Source organism: Phocoena phocoena, chromosome 13 (assembly GCF_963924675.1).
Source record: "Phocoena phocoena chromosome 13, mPhoPho1.1, whole genome shotgun sequence".
NCBI classification, from domain to species: domain Eukaryota; kingdom Metazoa; phylum Chordata; class Mammalia; order Artiodactyla; family Phocoenidae; genus Phocoena; species Phocoena phocoena.
In genome coordinates, this window is record NC_089231.1 from 66,592,945 (window position 1) to 66,609,460 (window position 16,516).

General features: G+C 43.4%; 1 protein-coding gene across 2 annotated transcripts in view; it reads left to right on the forward strand.

The window, feature by feature from the left end:
• The first annotated feature begins 4,018 nt into the window (after window positions 1–4,018).
• EIF4ENIF1 (eukaryotic translation initiation factor 4E nuclear import factor 1) overlaps window positions 4,019–16,516 on the forward strand; it is a 41,141-nt gene continuing 28,643 nt past the window's right edge. For both annotated transcript variants that reach the window (XM_065889817.1, XM_065889818.1), the window contains exons 1-2: window positions 4,019–4,111; window positions 16,385–16,458. In XM_065889817.1, coding sequence (XP_065745889.1) covers window positions 4,019–4,111; window positions 16,385–16,458 — 167 coding nt within the window. The remainder of the gene's footprint in view (window positions 4,112–16,384; window positions 16,459–16,516) is intronic.

The following is a 16,516-nucleotide window of genomic DNA, read 5'->3' on the forward strand; positions in this document are numbered from 1 at the left end:
ATAACAATATAGAATAACAATAGCTAGTGCAGCAGCGCTTGGTGATGTCAGACTCTTTTAACTACTTTGCATATATAAAATCAAAGATGTAAAGTGCCAGAAAGGGTTTAGGCTCAGCAAATAATTTGCTCTATGGTCTTACAGAAGTCTCTTAATAATTTCTTTGTAGTCGTTGAATACATGATGCCGCAACTGTGAAACTGTTCAAATCCTATTTTCTTGGAAGTAGGGATTACCCTTGGAGAAAGAAAAGCTGAGTAAGAAAAAGCTCATTTAGAAATGTGGAGAGCAGTGGAGGTCTGAGTTGAGGCTGCTCTCAAAATTTTTAGGTTTCTGATTTCTATTTGCTTCTCTGCTGTTCTTGGACTGTTAATTTCCCCAACTGACTGAAAGTTGGGAGTCCCTTTATGCCAAATATTTGAAACAAGAATTTGAACCTAAACCAAGATCTTACAAATATTTAGTAAAGAAGTAGAATCTTTTTTCTCTTACTCTCTCAAAGGGGTTCCTATACTGATATTTGAAAATTCATTTTCATTGCAAAAGGGGGCATTTAGAATTACAAATTATCATTCCTGCCAAAGAGAATAACATTCAAAAGCAACAATGAAACAAGGATTTGCAAGCATCTAGCTTTTACATGACACAGGTGAAAGAAGTTCACAGATGCCCTCCCTTAGTGAATGATTACCTTTATTCCTAGGTAATAATTGTCTTCTCCTTTAATAAGGACAGATTAAGGCTTTGAGAGGTAAGAAGTGAGTTGAGAACATGGTTCTACAAGACATTAAAGAAGAGCCTGGGGGAAGAGTACATCCTCCATAGGATAGACCAGAAGACCCAGGAAATGAGCTTCAGGCCAGGCCTTTATGATAATACCTACAATGCCTTGAGCACATTTCATATATGGCTGGTGGTAATTTAAAAATATGCCCACAAATTCTGTGACACTTCCCATATAAAGGTGTAGTCTAAGTCCTCTTCCCTTGAATATAGGCCAGCCTTAGCGATGCCTATCTAAGGAACAGCATGTGGCATAAGAGACAGTGACTTCGAGGCTAGGCTGTACAACTGTCTGGCCCTCTCCTAATTGGACACTTGCCTGGGAATCTAGCCACCATGTTATGAGGGAGCTCATGTCACAGAGAGACCAGGTTTAAGTGTTCCAGCAGTAGCTCCACTGGTTCCAGCTGACAGCCACCAACCACCACCAAACATGTGAGTGAGCCATTAGATGTTCCTAGCACACAGCCTTCCAGCTGATGTTGAAGGGAGCAGAGACCAGCTGTCCTAGTTAGGACCACCCCAAATTACAGATTTGGTGCAAAATAAATGTTGGGTTAAGCCATTGAGTTTGGGGATAGTTTGTTACACAGCAAAAGATAACCAGAACAGTGGTTTTAATGTTATCTCTTTAAAGCCTGAAAATTAGGTACTACTATCTCTTTTTGCGGTACGCGGGCCCCTCACTGTTGTGGCCTCTCCCGTTGCGGAGCACAAGCTCTGGACGCGCAGGCTCAGCGGCCATGACTCACGGGCCCAGCTGCTCCGCGGCAAGTGGGATCTTCCCGGACTGGGGCACGAACCCGTGTCCTCTGCATCGACAGGCGGACTCTCAACCACTGCGTCACCAGGGAAGCCCTGCTATCTCTCTTTCATAGATGAGTAAACAGGTTCAAAAAAGTGAAGTGACTGGCTCCGGTTTCATACTGAGTGGCAGGGCCAGAATTTAAGAGCTTCAAAAAAATAGGCCTTCTCCACTTCTCCACAGTGGCTTGCAGAGAGAGGATAGTTGTGAGAAACTCATTTTATTCATCATTACAGACGAAAATAAAAAGTTTTCATAATTGTTTTGTCCGTTGCCAATACACAAGAACGGGCACTTAGTGCGCAATCACTGCCCAGTCGGCTGATTTCACAAGTGAAGCTCAAAGAAAGTAGGCCGTAGACTTCGCTATACTTTGGCGAGAAAAATTACATTTCCCTCCACAGCCGTGTATCATTCCACTGTCCCACGGGTCAGAAACCGGCTCACACGTGATCTCCGTCAAACCTTTCCTCCCCGCATGGCAATTACTCTCATTTGTTCACAGAGGAGGAGAATTATATGTGCGTCTCCGTGGCCGTCAGCCGGTCTCAGCACTACATACTAACCGCCTGACATTCGCAGTTTCATCTTTCACCCAAACGCACTTGCACTTCTTCCCGTGCAGGCTATGGGGCGGGAAAGAACACTTCAATGAATTTGTCAGTCGCCCGTAGCTCATTCAAAAGCAACCGTGGCAAGTTTGCTTATTAATGCAGCAACGCGTAATCTCGCTTATTCCTCATACACGTAGAGGCCATTTTAATAAAAGCGAAACTCAGAAGTCAGAACTTTACCCAAGATTACACCACCAGTAAAAAAAAAAGAGCCAAGGTTCGAACCCCAACCGGAAGGCGCACAGCCCTCAAGTTCGCCTAACTCAAGATTCCCGCTGCCGAAGCCCCAGGGTTCTCCGCCGACGCGAACCGTGCAAACGCAGCGGCCGACCCACTGCCCGACCGCGGTCACCCTCCCTGGAGAGCCGCCGGGCGGGGGTCACAGGCTTCAAGCTCGGCCCCGCCCCGAAGCGCACGTGGGAACTGGGCGTCCTCCCCAGGGCTGCCCACGACGACCGCCTGAGCACACCTGAGAGGGTTTCTGCGGCCCCCGGCCAGGCCTCCTCCCCCTGCCGTCATCCCCTCCCGGCCTCCGCCTCCCCGCCGCCGTGCGTACGCAGGGGCCGGCGCCCAGGGAGCGCGCCGCGATGTTTCCTTTTTCCGGCCGGCACCGCCGCGGACACCTCACATCCGGGCGCGCGTCGGCGAAGGCTGCGCTGAGGCCAGGGTGCGTGGAGGGAGATATTAAGGGGGAGTGGGCTGGGGAGGAGGGGCGGAGGGCTGGGCTGCGGTTACGGCGGCTGAAGGGAGACAATCCGAGCGGGTTGGGGGGGCGAGAGCGAAGGCCGCGCAGAGCAGCCCTCGGACCGGCGCGGGCGACGGGCAGGGGAGCGGCGGCCGAGGCACCGAGTAAGGGCTGGGTGGCGGTGGGGGCGCCGGGATTCGGGGCGCCGCGCGCCTGGGCCCGCGGGAAGAGAAGGGGCGCGGGTGCGCTGCGCCCAGGTTCGCGGGCGTGAGCGCGAGCGCCGGGGCGCGCGCGGGGGCCGGAGAGGGGCGCGAGGCCAGCGGGGCGGCCGGCTGGCAGCGGGCGGGCTGGCGGGGCCCGAGCCGCCGGCCCGGATGGCGGCGGGCCTGTACCGGCTCCAGCTCGGAGTGCCTGGGCCAGGGGATTCGGCCTCCCCGCTTCCTCCGGCCCACCTCCCCTCCGTGAGTACTGTCCCCGCCCATTCTCCGAAGGAGGCCGCTGGGTCGGGGCCTGCGCGAGAGGCCGGGGGTTGGGGTCTCGGCCAGGGGAAGCTGAGCTTTAGAGCTGAAGCCTGCGCTCGCCCCTTCCTTGCCAGGGGCTCCCCTGACATGTCCACAGGTGCGGCTGGCCTAGTGAGGGGCGCTCTGGCCCCGTCCCCAGTCCTTGGCCTCCGGTAACAAGGGGCAGCTGGCGCCGTCCATTGGCAAGTGACAGGCACTTTACCACTGCCCGACTTCCCGGATCCCCAGCTCCAGCCAGTCTCCTACCTGCCCCCACTCCGAGAAACTTCCACACTACTGCCTGAACGGCCCTCACGGGTGGCGGCGACTAATGTTGGTTTCTTTTTGTATTAAAACTGCTTAAAGGGTGGACCCTGATTTGGGCATGTTGCACCTTATCCTGTGATGCTTAGTTCTTTGATAGAAGAGGTATCTAAGTACCAGTGTTTCTGTTTCCAAGTGGGTTCTGGTTTATAGCGTAATTGTTGGGTGAGGGTTTTCTAAAGGTAGTCAGTCTAAGAGATATGAATTTCCGTTTCTTAAACAGTCAGGACTTCTGAAAATTTATTGTTCTCAGTGACAGCTTTGTGCTGATTTCTTCCAGGTGCAAAGAACTGTAGACCAAGGAGCCATGGATAGAAGTGTGGGTGAAACAGAAAATGGAGATGCCTTCCTTGACCTGAAGAAGCAACCGATCTCCAAATCCCCGCATCGCTATACAAAAGTAGGCTTTGTGGGCTTCCCTGGTGGCGCAGTGGTTGGGAGTCTGCCTGCCGATGCTGGGGTCGCGGGTTCGTGCCCCGGTCTGGGAGGATCCCACGTGCCGCGGAGTGGCTGGGCCCGTGAGCCATGGCCGCTGAGCCTGCGCGTCCGGAGCCTGTGCTCCGCAGCGGGAGAGGCCACAGCAGTGAGAGGCCCGCGTACCGCAAAAAAAAAAAAAAAAAAAGTAGGCTTTGTTATTAATGAAATAGTGTTTCTTTATAGGTGAGGAGATTAGTAACATTGTGTAGGAATTTTATTAGTATTATTTAAAGTGGTAGTCTCATTCTGACTCACTATGGGAACTAAATATTAACTAGATTTAGTAAAGCATTGCTTTGAACTTTTTTCTGCAGTGTGAATACCCAGAGTTTAAACTAGAATTTGCCCCTAAGTGGCCTTCAGGTGAAGGGAATATTGGCTCGATATTCCCTGTGTGAATTTGTGGATCAGTATACGTTGGCAGACAAATTCTGTAACAGCTGTGTAATTGGTGTGTTATTGACTTACATTCCATAGAGTAGGGATTTCGGCTCTGGGATGCCTCACAGAAATCAGTGTCCTCTGTATTGATGTTTCCTTGAGAGGCGAACTCCCCATAGGAATACTCTGGTGTGCTTGCCTAGGGTAACCAGATTTTTTAATTCTTTTTCTTTTTTTTTTTACTTCCTGTTGTAAAATGCATATGGATTCAACAAAAGTTAAGACTTCAAGCTAAAAACTTGTGGTGATTTAAAACTCCTCCAGATATCTCCTCTTTCAGGGGAGTGGGGGAGGAGGAATCACCTCAATGTTGTATATTTATTGAAGCTATTGTTTCACTGTCCTGTGGGCTACTGAACATTTCTGAAGAGGTTGACCGGAGCAGTGAATTCTTTCCTAGTGCACTGAACTGTGTTGAGCTGGAGTACATAAAATGTGCATGGGACTGTTGACGGGAAGGGTTGTGTCCTAGTTGGGCCCATATCTGTTACTTCCCTGGTGTGAACCCCATCAAGGATTCTAACGTGGTTATCATCCCTGGCTTCCCAGGATACTATTGGTTAGTATTTTAAACTCGGGCTTTGTTTGTGTACTGATGCTACTACTCTTTAACTACTTGATAAACTATCCGATGCTATTGGAGTAATGTTCATTTTTAGCATTAAAAAAAAACTTGAGGAAAAGAGTGTTTTCAGGTGTAAGAGTTTTGGTTAATTGCTGTATTAATACAGTCTGTTTTGGCATGACAGAATGTGAGTTGATAGAAAGCACTTTACTTCTTCATTCAGATTTGGTCTTCCCAAATATAGTTTCTCTCAAACCTGAGAGTGCTTGTATAGTATTTCACAACTTAAATTCATTACCTAAAATGTTGACAGGTGAAATCTGAATGGAGAAAAGCTTATTAAATGAAGGGAAAGTGATTTAAACTGCTCTTATTGATATAAGGTCATGTGAATTCAGGTCTCCCAGCAGTTTTTGAATAAAAGTTCTGACTGGTACTTTATGTGTAGAGTCCAGGCATAGAGGCTTCTGAATCACTGTCACACACTCATCAGAGGGTAGTATGTATATTTCATCTTTAATGTATATGCATCTTTATGCATAAGTCATTTTTAGGAAGATATTATTAGTCTTTCTTAGTGTAGAACTTATATGTGTCTACAGTAAAGACTGAGAAGCTCAATATTGCCCATTTTTGACAATCCAACCTCAGAATTCTGCCATGCTTAGATAAATGTGCCTTAAAGAAATTTTTAGGTTGACAGTTAAGTTTACATTCAATGGTCTTCTCTCCCCAATTTAGTTAGAAATAGTTTTACTTTCCACTTCATTCAAGAGTACTTAGTTAATGGCAATTTTAGGGTCATGTTTAGGCAGTGTTAGGGTATTAGGGTAGTGCTTTCATATATATGTTTCTCAACACTCTGGTAATTTTATGTGGGATTTGAGGCAAACTAAGCCTTTTTCCTTTTGAAGGAAGTTTGAAACAGTCCTATGTTCTGAGCACTATAATAAATGCCTTTTGGTTCCACAACTAGAATAATATTTGAACCATCGTACTCCCTATTTACATATTGGGATCAAACTATTGGAATAAATAAAAAAAAATTTAGTAATGTTTCTGCCACTTCAGGTTCACAAGCTAGAAAGTTTAGAAGCAGTAGAAGGAAACTGTCCTCAGTGATTTTTGTAAGTGATGTCTTTTCTGAAAACTTTTGTAATTGAGGGATTTGTAATTAACTACAGGGTCAAAAAAACACTGGCCAGATGAGAGGGTTTCTTAAGTTTTGACCCTTCTCCACTTAGTAGTGTTCAGTTGTTTTATGGGATAACGTGAATAGTCTGTTCAGAATTCGAGGTTTTTTCCCTATGAAGGTGGAGGAGTTCAGATGTTTGGCGAGTGCTTTTCAAGGTAACAGACCAGAGTTTCCTGTGTGGTAGGACATCCTTTAGTCCAGCTAGCTTCTCAAACCTTAATGTGTCTGGGGATCAGCTGTGAACCTTGGTAAAGTGTGAATTCTGATTGTTAGGGCAAGGGTGGACTTGAAAATGTGGCCTCTTAACCAGCTCCCAGGTGGTGCCCATTCTGCTGGTCCACTGACCATGCTTTGAGTAGCAAGGCTTTAGTCTTCTGTGGAGAACTTGAAATATGGTGTTGATGTTGTCAAGCAACTCAGGTGCATAGTTACTCCCCAGGGTTCAGTTGGTGTCCATTGTGTTTCCATGAATGTCTCAGGAACTCAAGTTAGGGTCACATTGGGAATTTTCAGGCCTACTCCTAAGCCTCAGTGATTATTAATTTGGATGGTTATGAGTAGCTTTATTATATGCACCTGCTATCCTGAGGGTCTTGAGCCCTTAATTTATAAACCCACTCAGGTCCATTTTGCCAGGCCAGATTCCTAAGATCAAAAGCTATGTTTTGGTAGTATTCAAGTGTGCAATTTTTCTAAAGTGAATGTTGAAGGACTTTGGGAGGTTATAGACTGGGGTCTCATATCAAAAGTCATGGATTAAAAATGGTTTAGACAGTGGTTCTCAAAGTGTGGTCCTCAAAACTACCATTTAGTATCATCTGGTAAATTGTTAGAAATACAAAATCTCGGGCCCCATCTCAGAGGTATTGAATCAAACTCAAGGGTTAGGGCCAGCCATCACCGGCTGACTAACAAGTAATGCAGAGAATTCTGACTCAGATTCAAGTGTGAGAACCATTAGTTTAGAAAACAGGAGGTAGTGAGTCTTATTAGTGGAAAAAGTTTGGGACTCATTCAGCTTTTTCTTACCTTCATCAGTGGTCCTTGTTTACCAGTTCTTGAGATGTAGTACCTGCTCTTCTATCAGTGATACCATCTTCTGCTTGAAGTACAAAATAGAAATGCTTTGGCCTGTCCCACTATTCAGATCCATGTTTTTTTCTTCAGGCGAACAGACTGATTTTCTTAGATCACAAAGTATTACGTACTTTGTGCTTTCCCCTTTGCTCCTGTAGCTTGCCACTGACTCCTTGTTGAATGCTGTCACCTGCCAGTTGGACACGGAATAAAAGCGGAGGACACTCAGAATATTCAGCTTGATGCTGACCAATGTTAACCATGCATGTTAAATCTACCAGCTGAAAAATAGGTGTTGGATTATCTGAGTTATACCTGTGTGCTCTTCATTGCCTTGACCAGTTATAAATTGGCACCGTTTTATTTGTCATTGTAGGGATCTTTAAAGGAGGCCACCCTAATTTGTGGCTGATGGGCAGTTGGTCACAGTGGTACAGCCGTGTTTGTGTCTTTGTTTCTTTGTTTTGTTTTGTTTGTTTTGGCCATGCCACACAGTTGCAGGATCTTAGTTCCCTGGCCAGGGATTGAACCCGGGCCCCAGCAGTGAAAGCACCAAGTCCTAGCCACTGGAGCACCAGAGAATTCCCTTTGCTTTAAAATCATTAAGAAAACAAACAAGCAACTGAATTGGACTGATTTGAGTAACCCTCTAGCCTTCTTGGAGAGAATCAGTTGCAAGACTTGAAGTCAAGCCTTTGAGAATACTCTTTGATTTAAATTCTAGGTTGAAATCAGTAGTCCGATGGTCAGTTTTTGCTATACAAAGATCTCATTTGATCTTCATGGGTACTTCATACCTATACTTCATGGGTATCTCATAAACTGAGTTGAATAGTAGGCTCTAACAGGTGGCATTTCAGTGAGGCACTTAGCTATAAACTTATAAGATAGTATAAAAATAGGGGTGCCTGTTTATATGGGGGAAGGCAGAATCGTGGTACCAAAAATCATGATACCATGTTAATGTTTCAGCTGTCCAGAAACCTGACTGGAAGTTCTTAGAGGGGGCTGGCTGGCAACACCATAGATACTGTCTTCTGACTGCTCTTTCCTACCTGTTCCGATTTTAAGTCATCTTGAAAAGTTGGGATTAAGGACCCTTGCCCCCTTGGGTATCCTCTCCTCCTTCCTCATGGTGGGAACTTCTAGCTAGATAATGAGCCAGTAATTTCACAATTGGAACGTCTGACATAGAAATCTGTGGTTCTAGCACCCCTTCCTAAATCTTTGGTTCAGGAAGGGGTGCTGTAAGAGGAGCTGGCCTAGGGGAAGCCTGCCTGAGGAGGTGGCAGTTCGTTCAGGGTCCCAGCAGTCCCACTGGACTGGGACAGACCCAACACTGAGTGACAAAGCTGCTGAGAGGGGTTGGGCACCTTCCCCTGTCCTCTCAAGAGAATCACTGGAGAGGAGAGGATAAGGGGCCACTGAGCCCCACTGCCTGGTTTGGGATCCCCCACTCTTCCACCTACTTAACCTGTGTTGCCTTCAGTCATATTCTCAACTTCTCTGACTCTCATCTTTTTTCCTCTGTAAAATGCAGATAGAATAGTATCTAACCCATAGGATTTTTGTGGGGAATAAATGAGAAAATGAATATTAAGTGCTTAGAAAAGTGGCTGGCACACAATAAGTGTTAAAAACTGCTTATGATCGGGGCTTCCCTGGTGGCGCAGTGGTTGAGAGTCCGCCTGCCGATGCAGGGGACACGGGTTCGTGCCCCGGTCCGGGAAGATCCCACATGCTGCGGAGCGGCTGGGCCCGTGAGCCATGGCTGCTGAGCCTGCGCGTCCCGGAGCCTGTGCTCCGCAACGGGAGAGGCCACAACAGTGAGAGGCCCGCGTACCGCAAAAAAGAAAACTGCTTATGATGTAATAAAGGTAGGGAGAGATACTGAAAGATAGCTTCTTTAGATACCACCTTTAGATCAAGGTGCTTATTTTCTAAATGTCACAGTAACCATCTCCATTTTAATATGAAACCACAAAGCACTATGAAGATGTAATGCTACCACCCTAAAAATGATTTTCATAAGTTTCCTTCTGGTACTTATTTACCTGCTTACTTCATGTTTTACATTGCTTTTATCGGTTGTATAAACGCATTTAAAAGCCAAGGTTTATTTTTATTATGTTGGCCAGATCAACAGAAAAAGCAGGGTTTCCTTTTTTTTTTTTTTCCCCTATTCCCATTTTCTTAGCTTCACATAAATCCTTTCAATAGAAGAAAGTCTTTGCATCAAATCAGCCACCATTAGAGGCTTGGGTGAATCCAGGTGCTGAGTCCTGCTTATCAGCTCTGCAGGATCCAGTTTGCATCCTGACCTGCCTGTAAGAACTGTTCTAAACGGTGCCCCTTTAGCAACAAACCTCATGAATGGGGGATGGTGGAAGGTATCTCAGACACCCTGTGTGTCATTGGTTCTCCATTGCCCTGGCTGTCATCTATGAATGCCATTACCCCATTGTGATCTATTTTTAAAAGCTTTCTAAGCCTTTCAGAAAAGTCATGTGACTCATAGATTGAAATATCAGGTCAGTCAGCAACCATCTGAGAGCCTGATGGGCCAAGCCCAATGTTAGTGGGTATGTGGAGGGTGGGGACTAGAAGAGGAGGTCAAAGGGGGACCCAACCCAAGCGCTGCTCCAGGGACATCTTGCCTTCTTTAGGAAGAGCCAGGCACACATAGGTGAGATACTGGGGCACTTCTACGGCGCTCAGACCACTAACAGTAAAATAAAAATATCCACGGTAATCATAAAAAGTTGGGCTTTTTACTCTTGTGAATTGAATTCAGCTCACGGAGGTAAAGAACATTTCCCCTTTCATCTCCTTCTATAAGTGACTTGTGTGAAACTCTATAATAGATTGTCATCAGAATGCATAGCTGCTTCTGCAGGGGATTTCTGCAGAAAGAAACTGTATAAGGTTTTAACCACTGTTGCTTTGGGCTTATACTCACATCATTTGCTTTCTACTTTAATTCTGATCACTGAAAGTGGGTGTCCATATTAGTAATTCCCAAATAGACTCTTTGGGAAGACTTGACACATTTTCTTTAAGGAAGGCTGCTAAAACTAAGAAAATGTGTTTATACTTCCTTGGGTGTGGGACTCTTAGCCAATTAGCAGCTTGTTCTTGCCTGGTCAGGTTTTAGTAACCTATGCAAAAATTAAGGTCTCTGTTGATAACTCTTCTCTTGTCCAGATGATAATTTTAGTGAACTTGTTCACGATGTAAGTTTCTGTGGATTGTCAGGACTCTACAAAAGGGTAATCTCACATTCCCTCCTGAAATACTCATCGGGAAGGCGCACTCCCAGTTCAAACTGGGCACTTCGAAGTATTTTGCCTTTAGCCAAACTTGAAGGTTTTCTTTGAAAATATCCCAGAGGGATTCCTTTCCAGGAATAGTTGCTGTTAAGGACTCTTGAGATGGCAAGTTCAAGAAGACTTCTTTTCAGAGATTGGAGAGCAGTGGGACCAGGGACCACAGTCATCTGCCTGTGCTAGCCACTAAGCATGGCACACAGGAAGTGTTCTGTGGACAGTTACGAAAGAGCAAACTCTGTGTTGACTTAGCTTATGGTTTCTCTCCTCCGCACTTAACTGGGGGATCCTCTCAAGCTGGGATACCATCTTAAGCAACTTAAGACATTGCTGAAGGTAACAGGTTTAGTTCTCTAAACCCAATGAGGAGGATCTCATTTTTCCCTAAATGTTGGGGTGGACCTTGGGCCACATTTTGAGAAACGTGATTGGTTTAAAGCACTACTTTTTAACCTCTGTGGGGTCCATTGGAGGTCTTTGGATAACCATTGGAGATGAACACTCATTGCAGAAATTGCACAAATGTGTTTTGTGTATGGTTTCCTTGATGCTGTGAAACTGGTTTAAGAAGCCCTGCTCTTAAGAACAGTACCTGTAGTTTGACCTAGATGTTTAAAGTTATTCCTAGGAGCTATTCAATCCAAGAATTGTTTTGTTTCCCCAGTTCTCAGCCTCTTAATAAAGAAAATTGCTCTTCATCCTCTGTAGACAAGTGGTCTGTGTTTTGGACATTGCATTTGGTCAGAGGCATACCGTGGCACAGTCGGTGCTGCTGGCGTGGTTGATGCCTGTGTGCAACTCGCTCACTGTTCCACTTTGTGCTCTTACAGGCCTGTCAAGTTTGTACATTAAGCATTCACACCTAGAATATGCCAAGCGTATAAAGTCAACAAAGAAAACTGGAATAATATGGGAGGGAAAATTAAAACATTTTTACCAACCTGAGCCACTCTTTTGTATCCAAGAGTAGTTGGCATTTATAAATCTGTGATTAGAGCAGTAAGTCTGTAACAAGAGAAATTAAACAAAACATTAACCTCTGGTAACTATACCTCTTAGTTTACTTAAAAAAATTTTTTTTGAGATAGAATTCACATACATAAAATTCACCCCTTTTAAAGTTTACCATTTAGTGTTTTTAGTAAATTCACAAAGTTGTACAACCATCACTACTATCTAATCCAGAATATTTTCATCTTGGCAAACAAACTGTACCCATTAACAATCACCCCCGCCCCTTATCCCCTTCCCCCAGGCCCCGGCAACCATTAACCTACTTTCTGACTCAATGGATTTACCCATTTTGAATGTTCATATAAAGAGAATCTACGGTATGTGGCCTCTTGTGTCTGACTTCTTACACTTAACATAGTGTTTTCAAGGTTCATGTTGTACCATGTATGAGTACTTTATTCTGTTTTGTTGCTAAATATTAATTGTATAGGTTTACCACATTTTGTTTAACCATTTATCATTTGATGGACACATGGGTTGTTTAAGCTTTTTGGCTGTTGTGAATAATGCTGTGAGCATTTGTGTACAAGGTTTTTGTGTGAACATAATTTTTCATTTTTCTTTGATTTATAACTAGGAGTGGGATTGCTGGATCATGTGGTAACTGTGTTTAAGTTTTTGAAGAACTGCCACCATTTTCCACAGCAGCCGCACCATTTTCCATTCCCATCAGCAATGTTAGAGCGTTCCAGTTTCTCTACATCATTGTTAATACTTATTTTCCCTTTTTTTAAAAATAGCCATCCTAGTAGACATTACATGGTATCTCGCTGTGGTTTTGACTTGCATTTGCCTGATGACTAATGATGTTGAACATCTTTCATGTGTTTGTTGGCCATTTGTGTATCTTTGGAGAAAAATCTATTGATCTTTTACCTGTTTTTTAAATTGGGTTATTGTCTTTTTGTTGTTGAGTTGTATGCGTTCTCTCTATATTCTAGACTCTTATCAGATACGTGATTTGTAAATATTTTTTTCTGTCCCGTGGGTTGTCATTTCACTTTCTTGACAGTGTCATAGGAAGCAAAAAAATTTCTAAATTTGAAGTCAAATTTATCTTTTTTCTTTGGTTGCTTAGGCTTTTGTTGTCATAGCTAAATAACATTGCTTAATCCAAGGTCATGAAGGTATATACCTATGTCTTCTTCTGAGAGTTTTATAGTCATAGCTCATATGTTTAAGTCTTTGATACATTTTGAGTTTCTTTTTGTATATAGTATGAGACAGGGGTAAACTTTATTTTTTTGAACAGTCAGATTTACAGAAAAGCTGGGAACATATCTTATATTGGTATGGTACAGTTATTACAATTAACAATGTTGATACATTGTGATTAACTAAAGTCCATACTTTATTCACATTTCCTTAGTTTTAAACCAATGTCCTTTTTCTGTTCCAGGATTCCATCCAGGAGACCATATTTCATTTAGTTGTCATCTCTCCTTAGCCTCCTCATTTCCCTTGTTTGTAAGGCTTTTTTTTACCTTTGTTCAAATATTTTTTGATCCCCGCAAATAGAACATTTTGGTCCATCTACATGTTTTGTGGCTGTGTTAAAATTTTAATCTTTGCAAGTTGACTCCTAAATAAATAGATAAAATTATTAGCGTTTCAGCAAACAGCTGCAGTAGTAACAGAGAACACCTATCACTTGGGCTCCCTATTATCATTTGGAGTTAAAAGTTTCAAACAGAGCCTCATTGTTTAGAAACTTTTTGTATATTGAGAATATACATATTTAAGTATAAAATACATTGCCCTTGGTTTAATAGTATACTAGGGTTCTTAGTTTAATATTTGGATTTGAGGGTGGTGGAGCGAGGGGATATGTAATAATCTTTGGGTTGCTTCTAATAGCAGAAGATTGCTTTGCAGTGTTTTTTCCTGTAGTGTATAAGTATTTCCTATATTGCAAGGTCCTTCCTGTTTTTACTGGAAAATGTTTTAAGCCCTACTGTTCTTAGGATTTCTGTATTGTTGCATCTGCAATCATCATAACTACTATTGGTCCATCTTCCCCACCCCTCACCACCAAATTTGTGTCACCCCTGCCCTTCTGACGCTGTGTTCACCATGCAGATTTCACTGGACTCCAGTCTCTACTGGCAATTTGCAGGTGGTATGTCAGTACTTCGACAGTTTTTTCAGAATTTTGAGTAGCCTTTAGACATTTTCTTATATTTAGAATTCTGTTTATCTCAGACTTCCAACTTTTTCTAGGTATATCTACCCAATTAATAAGACATAATTCATAAATGAATCCTAAATAAATGTAAATAATTGATATTCTGGTTTTAAAACTAAAATGTCATCTTGTTCTAGGGCATTTTGCTATTTCTCACCCAACGGAGAAAACATTTAGGTGCCTCAGGTGTCTGAAGATACTGAGTAACTTCATGGCATGCTTATATGCTGTGATTCCTGTAGGCTGAGAGAGTAACTCTATCCCTCCGTATTTACCGCAAGATGTGGGAAGCAGTGATCAGAGAAGCAGCAAGCATTCTGTTGTGAGGCCTGTGACGGGGGTGTTGGAGAGGCCACAGCACAATGGTATATGCTTTTTTGCAAGGCAGTTGTAGCATTTTACTGGTACTGAGAGTTTGGGAATTGCTGTGTTGTTTTTTTTTTGCGGTACGCGGGCCTCTCACCGTTGCGGCCTCTCCCGTTGCAGAGCACAGGCTCCGGACGCGCAGGCCCAGCAGCCATGGCTCACGGGGCCAGCCGCTCGCGGCATGTGGGATCTTCCCGGACCGGGGCACGAACCCGTGTCCCCTGCATCGGCAGGCGGACTCTCAACCACTGCACCACCAGGGAAGCCCTGGGAATTGCTGTTTTTAACTTTACTATGAAAATGTTTATATAAAAAGGAGGCAGTGGTTTTGTGTATATGCATGTGTATGAGCAGGTGTGTGTGTGTGTGTGTGCACACGTGTGCATATATAACCGCACATATTTCCTAGTTCTGCTGAGAGGGCCTAGAAGCAAATGAGGATACCCAGTTCCCAAATCTTGATTTATTATACTATTCCCCACTTAAAGGAACTTGGATTTCTCAAGAAATGGCTGACTCTGGGGTTAGGACAGGATGAGTACAACATAAGGTAGAAAGTAAGAAAGTGCTTTAAAAAAATGATGGGGCATGTCAAAAGGATGCAGGAGCCAGCTTGAAGAGACTCTCAATTTGAGCACCAAAATAATTAAGGACATTAACAAATTATAGACGATTGGAAAAGCTGGGAATCTGTGAGCCCATGTCAATAATAAATAGGTAAATAAAAGGGGGAGAAGGGAGGGTTTGTATTTACAGTGGAATGCCAAGTGCCTGACTGGTAATTATGGAGGGAGGCCTACAGTTGAAAAATCAATATTGGTTTGGCTCAGAATCACCAGTAGATCTAAATTTATGGGGAAATTTTGATGAAGGCTAGAATATTTGGATGATTTTAAAGTGTCTCCCCACAGATTGCATACTGATTGCAAATGGGAGTGTAGTAACTAAAGAGTAAAACTGGAGAATACCTTGATCAGGTGGTTAACATCAAGTTAACATCACTGATGAGGGGCACATGGGTGACATAGGCATCCAGAGGTGATGCTCTGAGGTGGACATCTCTTAGGTTAGTATTCTGCTCCAGAGATGCTTACCCTCAATCTAATCATGAAGACACATTAGACAAACCTAAAATGAATAATGTTCTCTTTTTTAAAAAAAAAAAGTAGGCTTTATTCTTTAGAAATGCTGATGTCATAAAAGACAAAAGAAGTTGTAGAAATGTTCCAGATTAGAGACCAAAGAGACATGACAACCAATATCTGGTTCTAGACTGGATCCTGTGTTAGATTCTAATAAAAGGTAATATAAAGGACATTATTGGGTCATTTGACAAAATTGGAATCCAGAGGGATAAAGTGTTATTGATAACTAGTTGTATAAAACTGACAGCGCTTCTCAACCAGGTTCTGCAGAAGTGAGCCCTTATGCCCTAAGGCATCCATTGTATGTAATAGATTCTCTTCTCTCCTGTGCATCTAAAGTGATACTGGCCAAGTATAATCCTTGGGAGAATGGAAAAATAGTCACTCAAATTATTTTCTATAGGGCTTAATTCTCTCATGGAGCCACAAAAAAAGGCTGTGAAAGAATATGCTCATTTTTAGGAAACAGGCACTGAAGTATTTAGGGGTAAACGACCATGTACATTAAAAAAAAAATCTATCCGTTTGTAAGTTGGCATCTAATGCATTTAAGACCAGTCAGAATAGCTGAAGGCTTTATGTAAGCCTAAAGCTACCATGCCTTGATCAGCGTTCAGTGTTGTGGGGTGTATTATTGGACAGAAGTATATGAGAGAGTGTGTTTTAGCAATAAACTGATCACTTATGTTATTTGCCAATTCTACTTGAGCTTCTGCTGAGAACCTTGAGCTGACTCTGGTTCTTTCTGGAATAAGTCAGGGTGTAAATAAATAAGAACTGTATGAACTGCTTAAGGTAGACAGTTACTGATAAGAAAAATAAGTTGAAAATATGTGGCCCAAGAAATATTGTTCAAAATCATCATATGATTTCTCTTTCTAGGAGGAGCTCTTGGATATTAAAGAACGCCCTCATTCCAAACAAAGGCCTTCGTGCCTCTCTGAGAAATATGACAGGTATCTGTGGGGGTCAACTTCTTGTTACACCAAACTTAATAAATGGAGTTGTATTGCT